We start from the raw sequence: 27632 nt of genomic DNA, 5'->3' as shown, positions 1-27632 counted from the left end.
TCTGAGCAGAATTCTAATCACCAACAGATGCCCAACTATTACCTGATAACGGATTCCTGGGAATCTTAGAATCATAAATTTATAGAACTAAAAGAAACCTCTGAAACAGTCTGTTCAATATCACAGTGTTTTAAGTAATGACCCTAAAGTCCCAAAGAAACGAAGTGATTCTGTCATAGTAACCGAGCTAGGAAGACAGTACCAGACAGTATTATCACCACAGTTCCTTCTCCCTTCCCTAGGCTCTTCCCACTCTATCTTGCTGCATCAGAAGTAAAGGAAAAGCAAAGAGAAAGGATGTATTTGTGTGAAAGCCCACAATAATAAAATAATTTAAGGAAATATTTTTAAATCATCCAATTAAAAAATGTCATTATACCTTGTCTGTGAATGTTCTTACTGAAATCTGTTCTCTTCCAAGATGCAATACTTCAGGCTCCCACTGAGCACTCCATAGCCCATCGGTTTCACAGCAGGTAAGCAGCAGTGACACGCTGCTAGGCTTCCTAAATCTGGCACAAATGGCAATAGCAAGCTGAAGGAATGCCCTGCTAATAGATATCCCAAGAGTCTCCACGGGTTGGATTTACGTATGAATGGAGAACCTCAAGTTTTAAGACTCACCCTTGAATCTTCTAGAAAAATCCCTGGACTAGCTCCAAAACTCAGATAGTTAATACATGCTTAGAGGCATGAATATGCTTGCCATGGGACGATTCTCCCCAAAGAGAACCATAAAAGTGTGAAGTATAGTTTGGTCTCCTCAGAACTTACCTCTTTGAGCTGGTCGAGAAGGTAAAAGGAATGTGGAATCGGAAAGTTTATCCAGTCCAGAATCCATTCTTTCTACTTCAGAGCAACGATCAGGAGCCCACTTGGGCAGAAGATTAGGGACAGTGAATCCTGGGACACATTCTCCCTCATAGAACCAATCGCTTTGCTCATCATCCCCTAAAGTAAAGAGATCATAAGTTGGAATTTTAACATGCTCTATGGAAAACCAAATGCAAGGATGATTTCTCAGAACTATAGATTTGATGATACCTTTTAAATAATGTCAAAGTACAAAAAAACTGTTTTGAACCTTCTTCTTGATCCATATTATGATGGAAACTAGAGTACCAAACTAGTTTCACGTAAATGAAACACTGTGTTACACTGGACTACTTTTGATAGTAAAAAACTAATAAAGCTACCATTTACTAAACCCTTACCACCCTATGAGGGCCCATGCTAAAAATCTGCAAGCATGTTATCTCTTCTAAACCCTACACTAATTCCAACTTATAAATAAGGCAACTAAAGCGAGAGAAGGCAAGGTCAAGTTAGTAAATGATGAAGCCAAGATCTGAACCCAAAGCATGACTAACTCCAAAGCCTTTAACACAAAAATAAATTGCCTCCTATGTACCATTCTGTGGTGTAAATGAACTTGGGAGTTCAAAGCCCACAAATGTTTCTTAATTCAAAACTAGCTACTCCTGAGGTATTACATTTGCATTTCTCATAGTAGGTTAACAAAAAATGTATGCCCATACCTCATTTATTCCTTGGTACCCTGACATTAATGGGACAGAAAATCATCTTGACACTAGCAATCCAAGTAACCAGGAAAAAACTAACCACAGAGACAAGCAATATAACCTCCCAAGATCTGTCAAGAAGTTATACCATTCAACCAAGGCCAAACTCGTCATTAGTGACAAAGTCAAGACTAGACCCATATAGCCAAACTCTTGGTTCAAACCTCTTTCTACTGGGTACAATGACAGCATCTCAGTTTGCAAGAGACCTTGTTCCCACCCACAAAGAGTAGTAAGACTGATAACTTCATGTCTGCCATCCCATACTCCTTTCAAAATACCAAGGATGAAGGGATTCATGACAAGAATATCTAAAGTGTTCATAATGCCTTCATTCTCTAATGTGTGTCAGATCCCAGGGAAACTGCTCAGGCCATGTTAAGCACATGAAGTATCAGATTCACAGGCCACTTATATCCATGGTAATGATAACTCTTAACTCATTGTGGAGATCTCTAAAAGGGAAAATGAAAATGCTCATAAAGAAGTTACTCAAAGTGTTCCTTTATAAAAACATACCATCAATGGCTGTTTCTCCAGAACAGTGGCCCTCAACCTTCAACGTACATCAGAACTACCAAAAACGGTTGTTAGAACACAGACTGCTGGGTCCTATCCCCAAAGTTTCTGATTCTGGTCCAAGCAGGATCAAAAATTTGCATTTCTAACAAGTTCCCTAGTGATGCTGCGCTGACTTCAGGACATTTTGAGAACTACTGCTCTAAAAGCATCTTACTAAACCAGGTGCATAGATGGATTAAAGATAGGCATTAGAATTAACAATGATTAGTTTCTCTGCATGTCAATATATTAATTCCTTTCTTATTCATAGACACTCCTTAAGCCATTTATTAAAACAGTATATTTAGCTAAGATAATATTTTCTGATGACAAATGGCATCCCATAATGGCATTTTTTTTTTTGATACTCAAGCATTCACTCAAGATTTTTGACAATACAAAAAGGGCTTCACTGAACCAAAGGAAACCTTGTGAAATCATTTAGACCAGTAGTCCCCTACCCTGGGCTCCTGTGGATGCATGATGCAGCAGCTCCCCAGAAGAGTACTGCCGGAGAATAAGGAAGAGGCTGATGGGTCAGGTTCCAGAATTCCTGCTCCTCTAGAATCACGCTTTAACCAAAACAGGTTATCTGTTTCATAATCTGAGGTTCTATGTATAATTCTGTTTGAGGGAGAAAGAGGAGAATTTTCCCCTTTTCTGAGTTTCACAATAACCATTTATTAAGAGCTTACTATATGCCAGGCAATGTGTTACCTACTATAGTTGCAAATAATAAAAAAAATTCGTACCTTGAGAGAGCTTCAATGGAAAAGGCACACATCTATGAATAATGTCATATGGTAAGCGGTAAGAAAGTACAGGGAAAGAAAGAGCAAGGGTTGGTTCTAGGAGATGATGCCTGCACGGACTATGACATCCAGCCAGATTCCCTCCAGGAAATGCGCACACACTTAAATGCAGTAATGGAGACTTCAATAAGGTGACTATTTACAAAGGAGTAGATAGTATTAAGAGGAACCAATAAGGGATGGTGAAGCACCCTGGAGCCAGCCCGGCAGGAAGTCTTTACCTTTCCTAGACCTGAAGCAGCAAGGAGAGAGAATGGTTACTAGAGACCAGAGAGAAAGCTTAGGTTACAGAAGACTGCCAACAGGGGTGGTGGCCTTTGGCAGAGGAACACCATCACTGCCAACCAGCAGTCCAACAGAAAGGGAGCCCGAGAAAGCTACAATCCAAAGTCGCAGACTGTATTACTGTCTCCAACTCTTCGCTACCTCCCTGTGATAACACACATCCATGCCTTCTGCCTTTACCCACAGAATTCCAGAGCCTTCCCCTTCAGGCAGAGCATACTTCCTCCTCCCACTGACATGAGGCTTGTCATATAACTCACTTGGGGTAGTAGAACATTAGCAGACGTGATCCAAGCAAAAGCTTTTTTAAATATGGCTTGGTCGCCAAGCTCTGGTTTGGTCACTTAGCATTCACGTCTTCCACCAGGAAAAGTCCCTGCCAAGAACAGTCATTGCTCTTCCAACAGAGGTCCCAGGACAGGATACACTGAGTAGATAGATACAAACCTAACTTAAAGCCTGGAGACCAGCTGAGTCCAGGTTAGATCAGCTGAGCCTGAGCCAACACGCAGCCCCATAGCAAGAAATAAATGAGGTAAACCCCTGAAATTCTGGGGCTGTTAAACAGTATTACCGTAATAAAAACTTAACAAATACACTCAGTCTCATTCACCTTCCTCCCTCCAATCTTCTGCTAATGCCTCCTATTGGCCAAATCCAATAAGAAATTGAGGGAAAAAAAAACAAGGCACTGACACAGTCCATAAATATGCCCTGGAGGGGCAAAACGAAAATTGTCTAGGTGGATGACCAACCGGTCAAGAAAAGGTGGGGATGAGATTTCTGGCAGAGACACCAGCATAAACAAAGACATGGAAGCAGGAAATGACATAGCTTTGTGCTGAGAACTCTAAGTATCCAAATATCACCAGAATGCATGAAGTTGAAGCAGAGATAGAGAGGAAAGCTAGGGCTATAGAATATTCTAAAATCTTCCACGATAAAGCAAGGAATGCTTATTAGTAAAAAGGTTTTCCGAAGGCCTGAAACTTAATCTGTCATAACAGGTCTACACTTTCTTACACCTCTGTATAATTATATATCATAATCTTTAAGAAACACATTATGATACTTCACAGAACAGTATAAAAGCAAAGAAAAAGAGCAAAATTTGTATACACTAGCTCATTCAAGCAAAGACAAAAGAATCAAGACCCTAGTTGCACCCAATCTGGGAGTATATACACACAGCCTCTAATGACACCTAGCTCCCTCAGAATGCGAAAGGGACAGAAATGTATTCACAATAACCTCCATTACAATAAGGAGCTCAGCAACCCCATCCATGCCCACAACTCTGAGGTATGGGGGAGATAACCTCCCGCAATCTCTCTCCAAAATCAGAACTCGGATCCGGAGTCTCACGGTCCCAGGATCTCTTCTGGATCAGCCTAGACATGTAGCCATTGTGTTTTTGTCCTTTGATCACTTAACCCTTGAAGAAAAATCACTGGATCCCAGAGCTAGAAGGGACTTTAGAGAGCTACAAATCCCTTATTTAGATGAAGAGAATTACAGTCCAAAGGAGCTATATGAAACTCTTATTGGAACATAGTTAGTATGGTCCTAAGCAAGTGTACCCGATAAAAACAAAGTCTCAAATGACTGTTTAAGTTGTAAAAATAAAGAACTGGTAATTAAATTATACCAGTCTTATCCACAGTGTTCTATACTGAATTTCAGAAGTCTTAACATTAGAAAGAAGATGTTTTCTAGAATATATTCATCTAGAACACTATGATCATTTATAAACAAGGTTATAAAAATAAACTCTTCCTATGTAAAAATAAGAATGTCTTAATATCCAATGAAGGAGCTAATACAGAAGGATATTTTTTGGTTCTAATTAAAAGCGACTTCCAAAAGTCCTATCCTTGACACTATCCCCCTAATCCGCTATCCCCCTAATCAATGATTCTCAAAGTCTAAACTACCTGCATGAAAATCACTGCAGGTACTTGTGAAAAATTCAGATTCCAAAAGCCAAATCTAACTAGATCTATTTGATTTGTAGGACCTCCGAATGTGCAGTTTTAACAGTTCACCAGGTGGCTCTTATATGCCTTAAAGTTTGAGAACCGCTGCCATAGACAACCACCATATTCTCAGTGACGTATTCCTATAATCATTCGAATCTTCCCAGAAATACTCAACCAACATCCCAAAGCTGGGATCAAGATTACCTTGCCGTCCTTCATCATTGGTAAAGAGCCCTGTGTCACTGCTGCTACACACACTGCTGGTTTCACTGAAAAGAGACAAACACAAGAGAACACATCAGATCCCGTCAAAACCAAAGCAGCATCCATTCTTCAGGTTTTCAAATCAAAACATCCCATTTGCCTAATTTCACTCTGGCTCATTAGCCAATCAGAAATTAAATTTCATAATTAAGCCACAGAGGAAAGCTTATTTTCCTGTAAAACAAAACCTAGGGAAACCTCCAAAACTTATACTTCTATTTCAAAGTACTTAAAAAATACCAAAAGTCACTTTGTTAGGTTAGCACTGGAGAGTTATTTAGTGGGGCACCTGGGTGGCTCGGTCAGTTACAGGTCCAACTCTTGATTTTGGCTCAGATCATGATCTCACAGTTCGTGGGACAGAGCCCACGTCAGGCCTTGTGCTGACAGTGCTGACGGCACGGAGCCTGCCTGGGACTCTCTCTCCCCTCTCTTTCTCTGCCCTTCCCCCACTCACTCTCTCAAAATAAACAAACTTAAAAAAAAAAGTTATTTATTAAGGCTCACAAAACTAATCTCAACTTGCTTGGATGTATTAAACAACACAAATTTACCAATGATTTTTTTTTTTTAAAATACTGTTAACTCTCCGTTTCAAATGAAACTGTCCAACTCTAAGACATGTAGCATCTTTCAAGTTTTGTTCCCATTTACAAAGCGGCAAACAAAAATCCATGAATGGGAAAAGAGTCAGTACGACCAAAGTTACATTTTCTAAATTTAATGTCTTCCCAATATGAAGTGGACCCAACAAAATTCATTCTCAAAACAGAAGGTTAAAAATAAAAAGGTATATGGGGCGCCTGGGTGGCTCAGTCGGTTAAGCGGCCGACTTCGGCTCAGGTCATGATCTCGCGGTCTGTGAGTTCGAGCCCCGCGTCAGGCTCTGTGCTGACAGCTCAGAGCCTGAAGCCTGTTTCAGATTCTGTGTCTCCCTCTCCCTGACCCTCCCCCGTTCATGCTTTGTCTCTCTCTGTCTCAAAAATAAATAAACGTTAAAAAAAAATTAAAAAAAAAATAATAAAATAAAGTAAAATAAAAAGGTATAAACAAACTCCATTTGAAGCCAATGAAATAAAACTTCTGCTCTGTAGAATTCTGTTCAATTTGCTTCATTTTCTGAGCTATTACTAACAATTGATTCTGCCTCTTCCGATGCTGCAATGTCTTGGGCCTAATCTCCATTAAATTTGATCTGGTTCAGGAAAAATTTCCCTATTCTTTACAATTTTAGCTATTCCCTTGATTGGGAGTGTTTCCTTCCAAACTCGCCATTTTTTTTCACCTACTCTAAAAGATGGAAGGAACCAGAGCAAGGAAGAAACATTCTTATCATATTGCATAAGCAATAGGCTTGGCAAAATCCCAGTCTACATTTCTGGATCAAAAATGTGAAAATATTTTGTATTTTTGCAACATGTCCAAATATCTTGCCAACATGAAATCCTTAAACTGCTGATTAAATTAAGTAGCTGTGCTCTTTCCTCGCTTAAGTTTATCTCTGAAGAGATCCAAGAAATTTGCTGCAGCAAGAGCCAATAAAACATAACTCGATTTATTTAAACGTTCTTTCATTTTCTTTTCTTCTGTACTGATAAGTGAGAACTTTCTCGGGTGTTGTCGTAAGAAATGTGTCACAAAACTATACTACTGGATTCTGATGGATTTAGAATCTTCAAGGAGCTCTGCGGGTAAAACCAGAGGCCATCCTCCCTGAGCACTGCACCCTTCCTACTTCTGAGTTCAAGGAACTGTGCCTGCTGAACTTAATGGTGCTACTTTTGTATTTTTAGCAAATTCCTGAGAACATCAGTGGTCTAACTCCCTTGAGTTCTACTACACAGTCTCTCATATTACCACTTTATTATCCTCATCTGGCCTCAAAGATAGACCAAATATGATATTATTTTAACTCCTCTTCGCAGTAAGCAGGCCTTAAAAAAAGCACATTAAGCTATAGAACAGATACTCTATCCCATCAGCACGTTATATATACTTTATTAGTTTGCAGTATCACTAACTGAGATTTAGGGGTCAGCACATGACAGCCTGCACCTGTTTTAGCCTGTGAGCTAAGAATGGTTTTTACAGCAAAAAAAGAAATCAAAAGAAGAATTTTGTGACACGTGGGAATGATACGAAATTCAAATTTCAGTGTCCATAAGTAAAGTTTTATTGGAACAGAGCCACAGTTATTCATTTACATATCATCGATGGCTGCTTTCACACCACAACTTCAAAGCTGAGTGGTGGCAACATAGAACATATCACAAGCAAATCCCTAAAATATTTACTATCTGGCTCTTTACAGAGGAAGTTTGCTGATCCCTACTCTACATGTACTACAAGTTCTACTCTTGAGTATTTACCATTATAAAATTTAAACTGCTTGCTTTATTACAAAAGCTATCAATTCCTTTCCCCATTCATTTCCAGCCACCTGTAAGTACTACAAAATACAGTGCTCCCTTGATCCTTTTTTGCACGGATGCCGTTCTCTCCCGTATTCTAAACCAAGGGGGTAAGCTCAAAGAAATCTGCTGGATCAAGAAAGGTGCTGGTAACCTAAAGCCTTCGTGTCACTGTACCTTTTCTATTTTTGTCGACAGCATTTAAGAGGACTCACGGTTTCTGAAAGAGCCTGGATTAAACATGTCTATAAGCTTTCTGTATATAGTTAATTCGAGGAATGGCAATGATGTTACAGAAATATCACCAGGATTTTAAGACTATGAGCAAGGGAGATAAGTATTTTCTTCACAGAGAAAATAAGTTTGTCTTACAGCATGCTTATGACATAAAAGTATCACCAGTCTACTGGTATCTGGAAGTAACCAGTACATTGGATAGCATCTGCTAATTCTATTTATTCCCTCAGAAGAACTTGCATTGTGGAAATCTAATCATACGTAAGAAATTGTTAGCATGATTTGATGAGAAAAAAGACAAAAGTGGGAACTTCGTGGCATGTCTGCACATAAACACTATGATACAGCATGCAAAAATGTAGTGCTAGCTAGAAAGTAGAAGCAAATATTTCCCCTTCCAAATTATAAGACAAAGTTGTCCAGTCCTGAAGACTTCATTCACTTCTGGCTCTGAGATCTTCTTCGAAAAAAATCAGCTTAGTGAGATTTAATAGCGATTTAGTCGACTATAAAATGTTAATTTATGGGGTGCCTGGGTGGCCCAACCGGTTAAGCATCCGACTCTTCATGGCTCAGGTCAGGATCTCACAGTTCGTGAGTTCGAGCCCCACATCTGTGCTGATGGTGCGGAGCCTGCTTGGGATTCTGTCTCCCTCTCTCTCTGTCCCTCCCCTACTTGCTCTCTCTCTCTCTCTCAAAATAAATAAAAATAAACGCTTTTAGAAAATGTTAATTTAGCTAACTAAACAGAATGTTTAATGGTCTATTAAAACTAAGCTACCTTTCAATAAACATAAGTTTCTTTTAGCACCTTTGTAGTTCACAAGGTCAAAAAGTTAAAAGGTGACAGAATCCTACATGTTTTTCCTATCTCAGAACCTTCAAATGTGTTTATAACTTTTTGGCCATGAGCCTTTTTACTAGGCAAGGAGAAAAAGCTCTGCTCCTGATTTTTATAAGAAAAAAGCGTGATCCTACCTTTAGTGTCCACTCTACTTGTGGTCCTCTGAAGTTTAGTCAGGAAGACAAAAACTCAGCCTTTGTTAATCTTCAGAAAAACTAACTAGACAAAACCCACAAAGATAGCAGGTGTGAAATCTCATCTTTTCCTAAAATGGCAGCAACTCCTATAGGCAGCAATGCCTCCTGTCTTTGCTTTGGGAGCTGTTCTGGACTCCCTGTTCTCACATGGTTCTCACCTATAAATAGTTTGCATTAAAAATAAAATCCTCCTAGAATATTTCTAAAATTTCTAAAAATGTATTAACCCTACAAATAATTTATACATCATTCAAAAAATTCAAAAAATTAGGGCAATTAGTTTCTCACAGCAAAAGGAGGAAAAGCCCCCTCCCCCATTTCTCCTAAACTTCTACTCATTCACTTAGTAAGCACTGACTATTTACCATACACCAGAAACCACTCTACCCAGTCCTAAAACTAACAAAGAAACGTCTCAGTAACAATATAAAGGTGTACATTTTATAAGAAACCTAGTCTAAACCACGGGAGAAGGATGTGAAAAGGAAGAATGCTTTCCAATGAATAATACTCTGCAAATAAGGGGGTGTGCAAGCCTACAAATTAACCATGTAACACTGAGGAAATCTCCCCATCTTAGAAATCAGAAAACACCTCAAAAGTATTTCTATGTGAGTAAAAACAGTAATAATACATCACACTTCTCTACAGTGGTTGTCCCTAAAAAATGTTCCCACACTGAATTCAGCAGCACAGCCACCATTTTAAAGAAGACACAAATAAAATTAAAGCCTGGGTTTTAGACCACCAATTGTATTACCTAATTATTATTATATGTTAGAAAAGAAACCAAACCACATCGAGCTGAAAAAACAGAAGTGTAAAGAAAGTCACACTAACCTGCAGTTCCAGAGGCTTCCCTCCTCCAACACTGTATTATGAACACTTTGAAACATATGAAAAGGTTGAAAGAAGTTCCAGTTACCACTCACACTCCATCACATCACCTACCGCACGTCACACACTGCAAAGAACATTTTGCTTTTTCTGTTTTATCACACGTCTATCCCTCTAACCTTCCCTGCTGGGCATCTTGGTAACCCAAGACACTCTTGGTAGACCAGGTGATTGGCATCCACTCTCAGAGAAGGAGATTATCACAGGAATCAAGCCTAATAAAACACTACTGATACCCCTCATCCACTTGAATCATTGATTCCAGGGCAAACACTCTGAGCTCAATATTGTAAACCTTGGTATGAACTTTAAAATGCTTTCATCTGAATTGCTCTTCCTTCCAAGTTCTGAAAATGAACCGTTTGCCCTTTTGAGGAGCAATTAAAGGGTATATTTTCAAGTTAGCAAAAACTCTCAGTTACAAAGTTTTAAAAACTACAGTATTTTTATTCTATAGAAATCAATGTTTTGGCCTTACTAAGTTCTCTAAATCTGAAACTTACGCTTGTCGGTGAAAGCAAAATCAATCAAGTGAAAATCCCAGATCAGCACCTAGAAACATCAGCAGTAGCTCTCAACTCAAAGCAATTTTACCCCCTTCTCCTCACCCCCACTCCCACCTTGCACCCACGGGGTCATCTGGCAATGTCTGGAAACATTTTTGTTTGTCAGGACTTGGAGCAGGGGAGGGGGAGTTGGTGTCCTACTGGCATCTACCGGGTAGAGCGTTGCATCCTACAATGCACAGGACAACCCTCACAACAGGTAATTATGTGACTCAAAAATGCCAGTAGTGCCAAAGGGGAGAACCCTCGTCTGTAGTGATAAAGCACAGGACGAAGCGGGCAGGGCATCTTGTTAAGGAAAACCACTTCAGAGAGGAGGCTGTGCACTTTTGCTGGATAAAGCCGGCCTTCAAGGACAGAGGTCAACATCCCACAGTAGCAACAATGCCATTCTCTTGCCAGGGCCTCAAAGAGCCTGAGGCCTCTGGATCCCAGGAATCACGAGAAGGTAGCTGGACCTTCAGGCCAACTGGTAGAACTGAAACTACTCAAGAGTTGTACAGATCACTCCTCCCTGCCCAGCCCAGGCAGAGAGAGGAGAGAGAGATCCAGGCTGGGAAAGAGGGTAAGATCTTGCTCATTTCAGTCTCCCCAATGCCTAGCACGGCACCCGGCACACAGCAGGCATTCAGCAAATGTTACATATGGAATGAACTCCTTCAGATCAGCTGCTGCTTCCCCTTCCGTGGCCTTCATGCCGTATCGCTTCACTTCTCTAATACTATTTCCTGCAAGGCTGTTCTGAGGATGTGATGATATGAGGTATGTGAACCCACTTTGTAGACTCTAGAATCTTATACAGAGCCAAAGGATGAAAGATTCAGAAGCTACCTCTAAGGTGCTAATTCTCATATGTCTCCAATATTATTATTTTAGCAGATGATAGTGTTAATTCCCTGACAGTCTTTTTATTAAATAGTAATCTAAATTCTATAGGACTCTCAATTATACTCCAGTAAAGAAAAAACAACATTCTATGGGACTCGAATCTGTTCTCATTTTGAATGGAAAAATAAATGTGGCTTATGAAATCTACTATGTTCTCTATATGGGGCTTCATCCAAGAGAGGGAGACACAGCTCTCAGCAGATATCCAAACTAGAAGTGTCTCAAGAAGGGGTTTGGTACTTGAGTGGAGTTCCAGAAAATTATTAATAAGAATTATTAATAAGAAAATTATTGATAGTACAAAAGTATTAATTAGAGAACAATTCTATATTAATCATTTTAATCAATAATTTTATAATTGTTTATTAATAATAAAATAATAGTTCAAATCATTAATAGAAGTTATTAATACAGAATTCATTATTGATTCAAGTAATATCATTTACTGAGTTCTAGTACAGGCCGGGCAAAGTACTAAGAGCTTTACATTCATTATTACATTTCTTCTACTGCAAAACTCTACGAGGTAACTATGTCAACCTCACATTACAAGTGAAGTAGTGAAGCCTCGAGAGGGCAAGCAAGTTGCCCGACATTACACAGCAAATAAACGTCAGAGCCAGTACGGTGTATTTCCAAAGTCCATGAGCTTACTGAATGGCCGCCAAAACATGGATGGTGTACAGATTCATTTACCAAGTAATTCCATGTTTCTCTCTTCATGAGCTACTTTTCAATTCAGCACTTCTCATTTTCATTCTCCTGAAAATGCTAACAGATTAACTGAACTTGGGAAAGAATGTTCCTTTGCTTTTTGCTAGTTAAAACATTCAGACACAGCTGAAACTCTATGTTTTGACTCTATATCAGCTAAAAATGCATCAAACATGCTGAACACCAAGAAAACAAACTAGGGACTCACTTTGGAAAAAGCTCTCCATCTTAATGCCATATTTTGAATTTTAAAAATAAATATTCACCTTCAGTATACATACTTACAACAAAATATACTCTCAGTTATCTATACCTTCGCTTGTCCTTAAAGTTCCTGAATGCCCTTCCTTTGAAATCAAAGTAAAAACATTCCCCCAAATTCTAGGGACATATTACTCTGAAAATACCATTCCTGAATCTAGCTTCACACTAAGTCAGGAAAAAATTCCAGAAGATGGAGAGCCATCTGTGGTAATTAGACTGTCAGATGACTCCCAATGATCCCAGCATCCTGGTATTTCCCAGCCTGGTTGGTCTGTGTGACGAGCAATGGCATAGGAAGAAGTAACGGGAGGTCACTTCTGAGATTAGATTAGAGAAGACTGTGGCTTCCCTCTTGGACACTCAGTGAGGGCCGGTATGCTCTCTCTCTTTCTCTCTCTCAAATCATTACCCCCAGGGAAAGTCAAGTGCCATGTCTTGAGAATACGAACAGCCCTGTGGAGGGGCCCCCGTGGAAAGGAACTTACAGTCCAACAGCCTACAAGGAACTGAAATCTGCCAACAGCCCTGAGTGAGCTTGGAAGTGGATCCTTCAGTCACAGTTATGCCCTGAGACAACTACAGCCCCAGTCAACAATTTGACTGTGACAATATGAGACTCGGAACCAGACCCACCCAGCTAAGCTACTCCCAGATTCTTGACTTCAGAGACTGTAAATGTTACTTAAAGCTACTAAGTTTCAGGGCAGTTGTTTTGTTTTTTTTTTTTTCTGACACAATAAATAATACAGCATTTTTTGTGAATTCTTTTTTGAAAATAACTCCCTACTTTCTAGCCCTAACACAAGCTCCTAATTTGAATAAGACAAATCTCTGAATTCTCATAATTGGGAGAAAAAACACACCTTGTCCTCTGACCTAACAGCTCGCTGGTTCTTTCATATTCCTAACCACAAAGGACTATAAATTTAGAACTGAGTAAGAGTAGTTTATACCCGTCTCAACTAAAATAAGGAATTCGTTTATTACCTATAATTAAAACAGCGGTATCAATAAGTTAACACCTGGATTATTAACCAGGTACCTTGAATAAGACGGATCTTTTACATCTAATTTTAAAAGAAACAAACAGGAGAGAGAGAATGGCCTCTACCATCATGTTAAAAGATAAGGGGTTTTCATTTTAACTTTTTATTAAATAATGCACTTAACAAAAATTTTAAATCGTCTTAGAATTCAGAAAAACAGAAAGGAAAAGTCACTCCTAGACCCAGAGCCCAAAGACATCTTTGCTCAATTTTTTTCCTGGGTCAAGGTGGTATATCTATAACCGTATACAGTCAGATTTCAGAGATTAAAAGTAACTATGACCAAGGGAGAGGTTTTTCAGAGAAATATCTCACACCAACTGCAAAGTTATTCCCACAATAACTTAATAAGTTGTAAGAATGTATAGTGAAGGAGTTTGTTTTCTGGTTTCACTCAGAGGATACCACAAAAGAAACAGCCTCACTGGTTTCACAGGCTTATTAGTGCAGCCCCCGCAATCAGGTATACTGGGTAAAGATTTAATGATTTGCCCCAGGACTCTGCTACTGAGCTGGGGGGGTGTGCCTTACAGAAGCCCACCCATCCTTTTACGACTTACCTTTTCTTAGAGCTAATAGTGATTCATCTTCAGTTAGAAGAAATGTCTTTGCAGAGTAAATTTTTAAAGAACATATATTCTGAGACCTGAATGTCTAAGAATGACTTTCTGCTGCTTTTCCATATGAAATCTATCTTGGCTATATATAAAATTCAGGGGGGGAGTAGGAGAGCAATCTTCCCCCCCCCCCCCGCCCCGCTCCAAAATTCTACAGGCAACTGCAGCCCTTCACACTTAGTACTGTAGGAATAAATGCCAGCCTTGTTTTCATCCCTTTTAAAATTGTTCTTTATACCCAGGGAGCCTGGGTGGCTGTTGGTTAAGTGTCCAACTTCAGCTCAGGTCATGATCTCACAGTTCATGAGTTCAAGCCCCACGTCTGGCTCTCTCCTGTCAGCACAGAACCCAATTCAGATCCTCTGTCTCCCTCTCTCTCTCTGCCCCTCCCCTGCACATGCTCATGCGCGCTCTCTCTCTCTCCAAAATAAACATTAAAAAACAAAAATTGTTCTTTATACCTGTTCCACCCCTGCACCAAGGCAGAATGCAAACTTCTGCCAGGATAGGTCTAGGTAGTATGTGTCTGTTCATTCATTTTCCCTTTTAATCTTTATAATTTTTCAACCCAAGAATGCCTTTTCTCTTCGGTTCTATTTTTTAAATCATTATTCTATTCCAATGCTTCAGTTTCTTCCTTTGAAATATTTACATACTCATAGACAGGGCCTCTATCTTCTGTTCTCCAGATCTATCAACTTCTCTCTCATTATCACCTCCTCTCATTGCATCTTGGGAGGGCTTCCAAAGTTTTCCAAATCAACTCAATTTTCCACAGAATGAATTGTCTTGTTTTAACACTGCAATTACATCAATTTCCTTACATTTTTCCTCCCATACTACTGGGTTTTCAAATAGCCATCTTTCTTTCCTTATGAGTTAACTGTTCCTATTCCAAAGTGACTATGTCTTTTTCGCATCCTAAAGAAGACTTTCTAAAATGTTCTGGTTTCCACTGGCAATCATTTTTGGATATGTGTTTTTCCTCTGAACTTTCAGGATAATGATCCTTTTCCCTTATTCCACAGAACTTGTTGAAAGGCCTCTTGCTGAAAACTGGTTTACCTAGGATCTCGTTACTTGCCAACAGAAAGGGTGTGTAAATGACCCCTGGTCCCATTCTCCCCATTCTCTATTCTCTTGGATATAGGTAACATGCTTCCCACATCTACAACTGGCCAAGACAATGTGTAGAGCTCCTGGCCTAACACCCAGTGTCACTGGTAGGCTTTTACCTCATATAGTTATGTGGGACCAAGCCAGGATCTTCTTCTGTCACTGCCTTATTCTGACCCCATTCCAAGAGTCTACAATATATAAAGATATATAAAACACTGCAATTTCTAGAATGCACCACTAAGAGTGATTTTTTCTTCTCTCCCCATGCCAACAGTAAACTTTATTCTTGGAGAATGTATTTCCCAGGACTGAATTTGCAGTGACTGCCTCCTACTCCAAACACAAATACACACACAGAAAACACTAATTCCTTATCCAAGTATATTCTGGGAGTTAGAGCCTCCAAACAGAAACTCAAAGATACAGATTGGGAAGTACAATATCCCCTCTTCTCCGCACGGCAGAGAAGTTCTAAGACTCTCACTGATGCCTGAAACTGTAGATAGTACCTAACCGTATATATACCATGTGTTTTTCCTATACATATGTATCCATGATTGAGTTTAATTTTATAAATTAGGCACAGTAAAAGAGAGGCAATAACTAATAATACAACAATATACTATAATAAAAGTTATGTGAATGTGGTGTCTCTCTCAAAATATCTTCTACTCACCCTTCTTCTTATGATCATGTGAGAGGATAAAATGCCTAGGAAATGAGATGAAGTGAGGTGAACCATGCAGGCACTGTGACGTACTGTTAGGCTGCTCCTCCTCCTCCTGACGGAATGTCAGAAGGTGCATCACCTGCTGCCAGACCACATCTGACTGAGGGTTAACTAAAACCACAGAAAGAAACTGGGCAAGAGGGGACTACTGTAGAGGACGGAACAACACTCTGGCTCACACTGCGGCTGCCTGATTTTCTGACTAAAATGGACCTTGCGTTTCTGAACAAAGGCCTGACTATAGACAGAGGATGAAGGGTCTCACTACATACCTTCAGCGTAGGCTCAGCACTGCCGATGTGGGCTTCCAACTGCACATCTATCAGCCTTGTGGTTTGTCGCTATCTTGGCGAGAGGCCAACTCTAAGTCCTGGTTCCTGGCGATGTGAGTTTACAATGTTTTCTGTCTTCCTAAGCATTTTAATGGGCAGCTGATATTGCTTATCAAATGTTTTTTACACTACGAAGTTACACTGATGCACTGGAAGGAGGCTGTGACTGGAAAGAGTTCCAGAGTCTCAGTGTTACAAGGGACCTTAGAGGTCATGCAGTGCAGTCTTGCCAACTCTACAATAACTCAGTAAGTGGTCACCAAGCCCAGGCTTGAACCCCTTCAGTGACCTAGAACTCATTACCCGGTGAAACAATTCATTTCATTCTTACAGAGGTCGAATTTTTGGAATGTTGTATTTGACAATGAGGCAACGTCTTAACTCTCTGTGCTTTCCATTTTTATGAGCCCTACCTCCATCCTCTGGAGTCACACAGAATAATCCTAACACACTTCTTTCAAGAGACAGATTTTCAAATACAGTAGTATCAAATCCATCTCCCAAGGTGTCTTTCTCCATTGTTCCCAAGGATATACTAGCAGAACTCTGCATAAATCTATGGACGCACGCTATGCTAGCTATTCAGAACTCTCAAATGCAATAGTACCATTTGCAACAATGGTAAATATACTCTTGGTCAGCATCTCCAGTTATGGAATAGGAAACAGGGCAACCTCAACCTACCACATACATTCTTTCCAGTATTCCCTGATTAATGACCTCCACTTGCAAAGGAGGCTACTTACCTTAACCATGAAATAATGAATACTATTGATCCAACAAGCTACTGCTATAGGGTGTTACTGATCACCCAATCTTTGGTTAAAATGGTCCTCATTTAGCAATTTCACTGTCACAAACACCTGGAGCAAAGCATGCTCATAATTAAAGAGTTTGGGGAGGTAAAGTGAGAGGTGATGGACAGAGATCTCAGCTTTCTCCCATTTATTCTTGCTTCTGAGCTATTGTTTGTGTCAGAAGGGATATTGATTTTCTATAAAAATAAGAAAACAAGAGGCACCAAGGGGCCGCAGAAGGTCAGCGTGGGCTGGAAAAGGAGGGGGGAGGGTTAGCACTCTATCTCTGTCACTTGCCTTCCAAGAGAAGGGAATATTTTCTTTCCTGTGAGATCGGCCTCTAATACATCACCTTAGGAAAGCTCCTGACTGAGACTTCAGGCCAACACCAAACCAATTCACTTAGAAAAACCAAAGAAGCTAAACTATATTTAAGGGGAACAAACAAAGGATGAGTTAGTGAAGAACAGAGTAAAATTAGGCTATGAATCATCTAATACCTGCGATATAGACAATATGAATAAAAACAGTAGAAAGGAATTTTACAAAAGAATTTCTCCATTCTAGAATGGAACGCACATACACAGGAAAATTACTAAAATAATAACTGATCTTTTTGCAGGTATAAAAAACTATTGTATCATAACCACTTCCAGTTCCTCAAAACTCTTGAGGGATTGGTTGGCGCAGAATTGAAGGAAGAACAGAAAAATAAAAGGAAAAAGAATTATTGGTTAAGCTTAAAACTATTCCATGGTTAATTAGTAAAGTGAATTTAAGGAAATTAGAAATACAGCTCCCTGGCTGAGACACTTTCAAACCTAAAACACCTGACACGTATTTTTTAAAAGAATTCCATCCACTGATGAGGCTAAGTTAAATTTAATGATCACCTTCATCCTAATAATTTTACAAGTTGGATCATACACACTGACAATCTTCAATATCACTGATAAAATGTAAGGTTCTACACTTGATCTGTATGAGAACAAAGATGCACGTCCAAGCAGATTTATGAAAGAGCAACCAAGGAGATTCTTAAAAATATTTGTTAATGTAGAACAAAGGTAGGAAAATTTTGAGAGAATCAATTCACCAAAATAGTATAATATCCAAATCATAAATTATTATCTACTTAAACATACTCTAATGCTAGTCCTATTCATAAGGTACGCTTAATAATCGAGGCAAGATTTTAGTTCCATCTTACTGGTAAGAGGCTGAACATAATTTGTGGTCAAAGAGTAAGTCAGTCACCCCTCTTTCTCCACAGAGTAGATTTAGGGGGAAAAAATACAAGGCACTTCTGTTCGTAACTACAGATGAAACAATATAAGTCAAGGCATATTTAAGACCCCTAAATAATTAGATTCTAAAGAAGAATTGTTCTCATTTTAAGTCTGCTACTATTCCACCCTAATTTCCCTCATAGCTACAAGAACGTGGGCATCCATGTTACTAAAAGAACTCAAGAGTGATGGGACGCCTGGGTGGCTCAGTCCGTTAAGCATCCGACTCTTGATTTTGGCTCAGGTTATGACCTCATGGTTCATGAGATCGAGTCCCACATTGGGCTATGTGCAGATAGCGAGGAGCCTGCTTGGGATTCTCTCTCCCTCTCACCCTGCCTCTCCCCTACTCATATTCTCTCTCAAAATAAACATTAAAAAAAAAAAAAAAGAATGTTAAAAGAACTCTGAAGTCATGTACCAGGCAGATAGCCCAAACAGGGTAACAAGGTCTTCTCAATTTGAAAAGAATAAGAATAGGGGCGTCTGGGTGGCTCAGTTGGTTGAGCGTGCGACTTCGGCTCAGGTCATGGTCTCACAGCTCGTGAGTTCGAGCCCCGAGTCGGGCTCTGTGCTGACAGCTCGGAGCCTGGAGCCTGGAGCCTGCTTCGGATTCTGGGTCTCCCTCTCTCTCTGCCCCTAACCCACTCGCATTCTGTCTCTGTCTCTCTCAAAAATAAATAAACATTTAAAAAAAAAAATTGAAAAGAATAAGAATTTCATATGAATTGCTGCCTATTTCAACTTATCCAGGCTCTCAGGTGACTAGAATGTTTATTATCACAACCTGACTATACGTGCAATAGCTGTGTCTGAGGTAGGAAGGAACTAAAAGTGCCTCGCTACTAGATTACAGACTGCATCTGGAACCACACTTAGACTGTTATCTTAAGAGCAGACAGAGTGAACAATTATGTCATGAGAAGAAATATACACAAGCTATCACTGCAAAAAACAATTTTTAAAAATCACTATTCTCAAGGCACCTGGGTGGCTCAGTCAGTAAAGCCATCAACTTTCGATTTTGGCTCAGGTCATGATCACAGCGATCAAGCCGTGTCGGGCTCCACGCTGGGCATGGAACCTGCTTGAGATTCTCTTTCCCTGTGCTCCTCTCCTCCACTCACACACGCTCTCACTCTGTCTCTCAAATTTAAAAAACAAATCGTGATTTTCAACAGTAAATTATTTGGAATATATGTTCGATATTGACACAAACTTGAACACCTCAATTGAGGGTTTTGATATTGTGTACAGCTGTAAATTGACTAAACATTTGTTTGATTAAAAACAGCATGATAAGGGCAACTGGGTGCCTCAGTTGGTTAAGTGTCTGACTTCATTCAGCTCAGGTCATGATCTCATGGCTTCATGAGTTTGAGCCCCATGTCGGGCTCTGAGCTGACAGCTCAGAGCCTGAAGCCTGCTTTGGATTCTGTGTCTCCCTCTCTCTCTGCCCCTCCCTGACTTGCACTCTGTGTCTCCCTCTCTCTCAAAAATAAATAAACATTAAAAATATATTTTTTAAATAAAAAAACAGCATGATAAAAAAAAAACAAAAAACTTTGTAACCCAAAATTACACATATATATTGGGTAAATAGGTCTTAGGATATACATTAGAGGAAAATTAGAGAAGCCGTATTATAAGCCTAACCAGTTGTGCAAACCCACGAATATAAAGTTAGTGAGAAAAATTGTTGAAGCTGGACTAAAAACCGCCCCAAAAAAGGTATGGGCTTATATAAAGACCTAGGCAGCCTTTCTGATTACTGACACAGCCTCACGACACAGTTCCTAAGATTCGTGTCTTTGTTTTTCAGACAAACCTCAGAAGCAAAGTCCTAAGAAAGGCCAGATATTCTACAGTTGTAAAAGGTAAGAAGAGACGGAAAGAGCAGTGGAAAAGGCAAACCCAAAGGGCAGCAAAACATGGTGGTTAAGTATGAACTCTGGAATCAGATTTGATTCCTAGTTTTGCCACTGGGTGACCATGGGCAAACTATCTAAATGCTATTAACCTCCATCTCTTCTTCTATAAAGTACGAATAGCACTGCCTGCCATACGGCACAGTCCTGAACATTCCCCTGGGACCACCAACCCACTAGGCAGCACCCACACAGGCATGTGGTTTGATACAATGAAGGGGATGGGAACAATGTAGAGATGCCAAATAGCCTGTGAAGCATGGGACGGTCCCTCACCACAAAGAACTGCCCCCATTCAAAACACCAAGAGGGCCACCTCGATGCCTCAGTAGGTTAAATTAGCCTGACTCTTGATTTCAGCTCAGGTCATGATGTCACAGTTCGTGAGACTGAGCCCCAAGATGGGCTCAGAGCTGACAGTGTGGAGCCTGGTTGGGAATCTCTCTCTCCTCTCCCTCTCTCTCTGCCCCTCCCCAACTCTCACTCTCTCTCAAAATAAATAAACATTAAAAGCAAACAAACAAAAAAACACCAAGAGCATCCTCCTTGAGAAAGAGATACCACACATTAATATTAAAGTATCGAGGTGGGGCTTATCAATGTTCCTAAGACTATCTGAGATGGAAAAACAAAGTCACCAAAAAACTACACTGACATTTTAAAGATGCATCCAATAGACACAAATTTTTATGGCTCAATGACATTCGGTTGAAAACTAATGGGATTCAATACTGTTATTTTCAAAGCCCCACCATGTCTTTCAGACGACTTGGATGTCAGCCATAAAAAATAAACTCAACAGAGTCAAACCGTAAGTAGCAGAGAACAGAATTATAGCCCGGTATCTGAAGTCAAGACTCTTAACGGGTAAAGGAAGCTTACCAGAAACGTACACAAACTCCACATGCCCAGTACCAGCATTTTCTCACATACACAAACACACACACCAGCCTCTGCTGAGACCCTGGTTCTAACAATATTGATGTATGAACTACATGGTATAAACAGCAGTAAACTGTTTTTAAAATAAAATTCTTGGTTATGCATGTGAGATACACATTTTAAACAATTTTTAGAAACAATGTGTTTCATTACAGAAAGCTTTCTTGACCTAGGGAAATAGAATCATGAATGTACTCTAAGAAACTAGAGATAAACCCTAGCTGACTGGTTAAAGGAGGGCTACAAAGGCAACACTGCAGTGGCTAGTTCTGAAAGTTGAACTCATCACGACTGTAAATTTGTACCCGGGGTAAAAATAAGCAGGCAAATCTTTGACTTAGTAAGAGAGATCTCACCATTCTGACATGTTCTCATCAGAGCCCTGTTTTTGTTCATCTGCTTCACACTCCATCCTTTCTTTCCTTCCTGTTTTGTTTAGGAAAGTCCTATTTTCTGCTGATTCACACAACCCATGACCTGATGAGGTCCAGGGAGTATTCTCCTTCCAGCGGGACAGACGCTGCTTCTTAGCAGACTTGAACCTGCAGCCTCTCTCGTAGCTCCAATCTGACACCTTGAGCTTCTGCTGGAGGCTGGCAGCCACCTCCGATGTCACTCGCTTCACTTTCCGCCGGCGCCGGAGCGGTCGACAGGGCGCATTTTCAGTAAAGGAGTCAGATTCGTGCCAAGAGTGCTGCTTACTCTTAACAATGGCATTGAGAGCCGGGTGCCGTTTGGCTACCATCGTGTCATCGGAGTCACTAAAATTGGCAACAGGGGCCATTTCTCGACAATCCTTAATGGCCTCATCGAGACTTGACTCAGAGGCCTCACTGTAGCAGCAGGTATGCTCGGCCAGGTGAGTGAAGTCCGAGCGGCGCTTCCGGCCTCTCCTCTTGCGAAGCTGCCGCCTCTGCTGCCGAGGGCTCAGGGCCATCTCCTCCCACAGCTCACCAAGCTTATTCTGCTCAGATGTCTGCTCCAAGGCTGAGGCTAAGTCATGTACCAGCTCATCCATGAGGCCACATCTGCCAAAAGAAAGCCCAGAAAAAGAAAAAAGAAAAAGAAATCCTTAACAGGATCTGTTATTTTAGAATAATTTTATAAACCAGATCATGGCAGTGCAGAGCCCACCCCATCTACAGAAAATAAACTCACCTTTCATCTGGCTACACTTAAGACTCTGTTCCTACCATTCATGCTCCTCTCAGCCACTAAAAATAGGTGTTTGGCCCTTAAGTGCCTGAAGTCAACACTCACCAGATCACAACCAGGATATTAGCAAAACCCAGCAAACCCAGGGAAATAAATCTTTCCCCTTTTTTCCCCAATTAAACTCGTCACTAAATTATATAATAATAAAATCCAAAAAGATTAGACAATGTCTCACCAGACAGGAGCAGAACAACACACAACTTCAAAACCATAGATAAACAACTGTGCTATGGTTTGGGGCCACTAATAAGAATGCTTGTGGAAGGGAGAAGACAACACACTGACACACTTTAAGGAAGTCTGCTTGTACTTTTAGTGATCCAAGAAACTGTAGTGACCCACATTTGTCCCCTGAATGGAGAAAACAGAGTAAGTCTGCACCCATTATGGTCCCAACTACCACCTGGAAGCTAGCAGGGAAGGCCATTTGTTGAGTAGGTCACACACACACACACACACATATAACAATTAGCAACTTTTAAGCTCTTCTCCCATCCTTCAAAAAATTAAGTGATCACCCTAATTATGTGCTTTAGTACCCATCGCACGAGAGCAGGATATAACAGGTTGAAATGAAACGCACAGGAGGAGTCTCTATGATTTCTAGCCAACTGCTTTCTAAACTTTCCTATTGTCAAACCCTCATACTTCAGGAGTCACTTTAAAAGCAAACCTTCCAAGGGATGAGAGCAGTAGGAGCAATTTTTGGAATGCCCCTTTAAAAGGAAATGTCTAATATAATTTGTACAACACCTTATTAAGTACATATTAAATTAGCACTTTTCCCTAGCCCTTGTTAAGCCCAAAGTATTTCAAGTCCGTAATTAGAATTTAAAACTGTGTGGCGCCACTCTCAGACGGTATTTTCGTTCATGCAGTTTACATTCTGCAAGGGACTTTCTAAAACCTATTTTCATGCTGTCCCCATGCCAACGACTTCAAAGGGAAGAAAACAGTAGTCTGGCTTATCTGCCACATGGATGGGAGCAATGGGGACACCTAGTTCCAAAACTACCAACCAAACAAAACGTCTCAAAGTGTCAAAAGCCACACAATATAAAATGCCCACGTCCCTTTAAGCAATACGAAATAGTTTAAAACGCCATGACTGGGGTTTCGGAGGCAATTGCCTGTAAGACCAAAACAGAAGTGAGGACAGCACGTCTAAACCTACTTCCTTAATAAAGAATTACTGCTTTAAAAACTCAGGCAGAACTGTACAAACGTGAAACAAAGTGACAGAACAACTTGCAGTCGTTTGTGCAGAATCCTTTCCTAAAAGACTGCAAGTCCAACAGCAGGTGACAGAAGAACCTTGAGCTTCCCACACCTTCACTCTCGGGTGCATAGTCCGAGAGAACCCCCTTGTCTAGCAAGCACTCGAGGAGAGGAAAGGTTAAGTCACGCAAAGAAAAGCACGGGAAACGGATAGAAGTAAAAAGAGGCAGGCGTATGGTCTGAGCGAAAGACCGGGTTGCGAGGAGCTGGGGGGAGGAGGGGGGAGGAAGGCAGGAGGCAGGAAGCAACTTCTCATTTGGGCTCACCGGGGCAGCGGTTCAGCCCTTCTCGCTCGGGCAGAAACTGCCAAAATTCAAGTCCTGGTGACTAAGCTCCCTCCGTGATCAGGGGTCGCAACATGGCCACATATGTAAGAAAAAGCTGGTTTCGAAGGACTCTCCCTCCAAGCCCCCGGCCCGCCTCCGAGGACTAGGGCGAACACGGCTCGGGACAGCAAGCCCTCAAGCTGTCGCCTGCCCGAAAGCGCCAGAAAGAAGAAAGGAGAAGAGGTGAGTGTCGTCCCGGAGACGCCCGAACCTTATTCCCCGGGATGGGGGCGATGGGCCCTGAAAAACAAGGCCCAACCACCCTCGCCCCTCCCGCCAACCTTCGCAGCCCCATGGCGCACACGGCCCCTCAGACTCCGCTGGGAGCCGGTATTCCCGTTGGCGCCGGCCCCTGGCCCCCGACCCTCTCAACCCACTCCTCCCCCTCACCAGCTGCAGCAGCCACCTCCAATGGCCGCCGCTTTTGGGGCCGAGTCTCCCCGCCGGGGTTTCCCTTTCTGACCTCATTTCCGGTCTGGGCCGGAGGGGTGGGGCGGTGGTGGAGCGGAGTGGGTGGGGCTGCTGCTTGAGAGGGCCCGCCCCGGCTAGACGCTTCCTGTCCGTGGCCGCGCCCACTTCCGCCCCACGGTGGGAGGGGCCTTGGGGAAACCCGCAGAAGGGGTTACGGGCCTGTTGTGTTGGTGGTTAAGGGTGGGCTGGGTAAGGGATAAGGTCCCCGTTAGGGGAAGAACACGCCTCCTCAGCCTGGCCTTGTCTGTTTTTGGGGGCGTCGGGGAATTGGCAGGGAGGGACCTGGGCCTCGCCCTTGTTTGCTCACCTGCTTTCAAAAAGGGTGTGTGAAATTAAAGGGAAATGGATCCTCATTGTTAACTGTGAGAGTTGGTACCACCATTAGGTTAGCGCGATAGCTTTGTAGTGAATTACTCAGAGTCTTACAAATACGCATTCCTTCAGCAACAAAACCAGTAAAGTTCTATTGGATTATAACTTTAAGTATAAAATTGATACCCATGAGTCTATATTGATGTAAATAAACTAATGATGTGAATACTGACATGAATAAAGTAATAAAACAAGGATGAGGAGACAAATCTCCGGTGCAGAAGAAGTCTGAATAATTTATTGAGATAATCTACCCTGAAGTATAACTCCCACCCCCTTGAATGTGGGCTGTGCTACTGACTTCCTTCTAGAGAGTACAGTATGGAAAGAGGGAAAATGAGTATAGTGGAGAAACAAGGCAAGCACTACCTCACTTAGGTGATCAAGGTTAACATGAACAGGGTATAAATCATGCTGATCGTTTGTGGGCTAGATATGATGAAAGTGTCATTTTATCTCTATGGTACTTTCCTTCCAAACCCCATAACCTCAGTCTAATGAAGAGAAAAAACAGACAAACCCCAACTGAGGGGCATTCTACAAAATGCCTGGCTAGAATTCCTCAAAATTGTTAAGGTCAAAAAAGTCAAGGAAAGTCTAGAAATTGTCACAAAGAAGAGCTTAAGGAGATGGGACAACTAAATGTAATGTGATCTACTAAATGAAAGACTGGAATAGAAAAAGGACATTAGGTAAAAACTAAAGAAATCTGGATAAACTACGGACTTTGGCTAATAATGTCTCAATGTTGGTTCATTAATTGTGACAAATGTTCTATATGAATGTAAGATGTTAATAATAGAGAAAACTGGGTATGGGGTATATAGGAACAGTCTGTAATACCTTTGTAATTTTTCTGTAAGCCTAAAACTAATCTAAAATAAAAAGGTTATTTTTTTAAATGTACATGGCTTTTGAACAAGAAATTCTGTCTCTAAGGAATTTTATTCTAAAGAAAAATTGGAAATAGGTGCAAAAATATTTTAAATGTATAGAGAGGGATGAGAAGACTAGGGAAAAAAATCCTACAACAGGGATTACTTATCTAAATTATGTTACATCTATGGGATAGACTGCCTTTGAAGCCTTTTAAAATTGATGTGGAAGAAAATCTCCCAACAAACAAGAGTCCAGGGCCAGAAGGCTTTCCAGGGGAATTCTACCAAACATTTAAAGAAGAGTTAACACCTATTCTCTTGAAGCTGTTCCAAAAAAATAGAAATGGAAGGAAAACTTCCAAACTCATTCTGTGAGGTCAGCATTACCTTGATTCCAAAACCAGACAAAGACCCCACTAAAAAGAACTATAGACCAATTTCCCTGATGAACCTGGATTCAAAAATTCTCAACAAGATACTAGCAAACCAGATCTAACAGTACATTGAAAGAATTATTCACCATGATCAAGTGTGATTTATTTCTGGGATTCAGGACCAGTTCAATATCTGCAAGTCAATCAGTGTGATACATCACATTAATAAAAGAAAGGATTAGAACTAGTTGATCCTCTCAATGGATGCTGAAAAGCGTTTGACAAAATACAGCACCCTTTCTTGATAAAAACTTTCAAGAAAGTAGGGATAAAAAGGTCGTAACTGAAGATCATAAAGGCCATATATGAAAGACCCACCACTAATATTATCCCCAATGGGGAAAAACTGAGAGCTTTCCCCTAAGGTCAGGAACACAACCAGGATGTCCTCTCTCACCACTGCTATTCAACATAGCCTCAGCAATCAGACAACACAAAGAAATAAAAGGCATCCAAAATGGCAAGGAGGAAGTCAAACTTTCACTTTTTGCAGATGACATGATACTCTATATGAAAAACCCAAAAGACTCCACCAAAAACTGCTAGAACTGATCCATGAATTCAGCAAAGTCACAGGATATAAAATAAATGTGCAGGAATCAGTTGCATTTCTATACAACAATAATGAAGCAGCAGAAAAAGAAATAAAGGAATCGATCCCATTTACAATTGCACCAAAAACCATAAAATACTAGGAATAAACCAAAACAATGAAGTGAAAATCTGTACACTGAAAACTATAGAAAGCTTATGAAAGAAATTGAAGAAGAAAAAAATGGAAAAACATTCCATGCTCATGGGCTGGAAGAACAAACAGTTAAAATGTCTATACTACCCAAAGCAATCTACACATTAAATGCAGTCCCTATCAAGTTACCACCAGCATTTTTCACAGAGCTAGAACAAACAATCCTAAAATTGTATGGAACCAGAAAAGACCCCGAAAAGCCAAAGCAATCCTGAAAAAAACCCAACGCTGGAGACATCACAGTTCTGGATTTCAAGCTGTATTACAAAGCTGTAATCATCAAGACAGTACAGTACTGGCATAAAAACAGATATAGAGAACCCAGAAATGGACCCACAAACTACAAATGGATCCATACCCACAAATTAGTATGGCCAACTAATCTTTGACAAAGCAGGAAAGAATATCCGATGGAAAAAAGACAGTCTCTTCAGCAAATGGTGTTGGAAAAACTGGACAGCGACATGCAGAGGAATGAACCTGGATCACTTTCTTATACCATACACAAAAATAAACCCAAAATGGATGAAAGACCTAAACATAGGACAGGAAGCCATCAAATCCTAGAGGAGAAAAAATGAAACAGCCTCTTTGATCTCAGCCACAGC

General features: G+C 40.7%; 1 protein-coding gene across 7 annotated transcripts in view; it reads right to left on the bottom strand.

The window, feature by feature from the left end:
• The window catches only part of GPATCH2L (G-patch domain containing 2 like), a 74886-nt gene extending 50303 nt beyond the window's left edge, over nt 1-24583 (bottom strand). For 3 of the 7 annotated variants that reach the window (XM_042943863.1, XM_042943869.1, XM_042943868.1), the window contains exons 1-4: nt 24512-24583; nt 21659-22330; nt 5425-5489; nt 775-951 (exon numbers count right to left, since the gene is read on the bottom strand). In XM_042943863.1, coding sequence (XP_042799797.1) covers nt 775-951; nt 5425-5489; nt 21659-22320 — 904 coding nt within the window. In that variant the 5' untranslated portion in view covers nt 22321-22330; nt 24512-24583. Of the gene's footprint in view, nt 1-774; nt 952-5424; nt 5490-21658; nt 22331-22460; nt 24484-24511 lie in introns of those variants that run through there. The other 4 variants (XM_042943865.1, XM_042943867.1, XM_042943864.1 and 1 more) reach the window with 4 other exon arrangements.
• Between the last annotated feature and the right edge of the window lie 3049 nt (nt 24584-27632).

The sequence above is a fragment of the Panthera leo genome, chromosome B3 (assembly GCF_018350215.1).
Source record: "Panthera leo isolate Ple1 chromosome B3, P.leo_Ple1_pat1.1, whole genome shotgun sequence".
NCBI classification, from domain to species: domain Eukaryota; kingdom Metazoa; phylum Chordata; class Mammalia; order Carnivora; family Felidae; genus Panthera; species Panthera leo.
The sequence above is the reverse complement of the archived record's forward strand: the minus strand, read 5'-3'. Positions and strand labels throughout refer to the sequence as shown.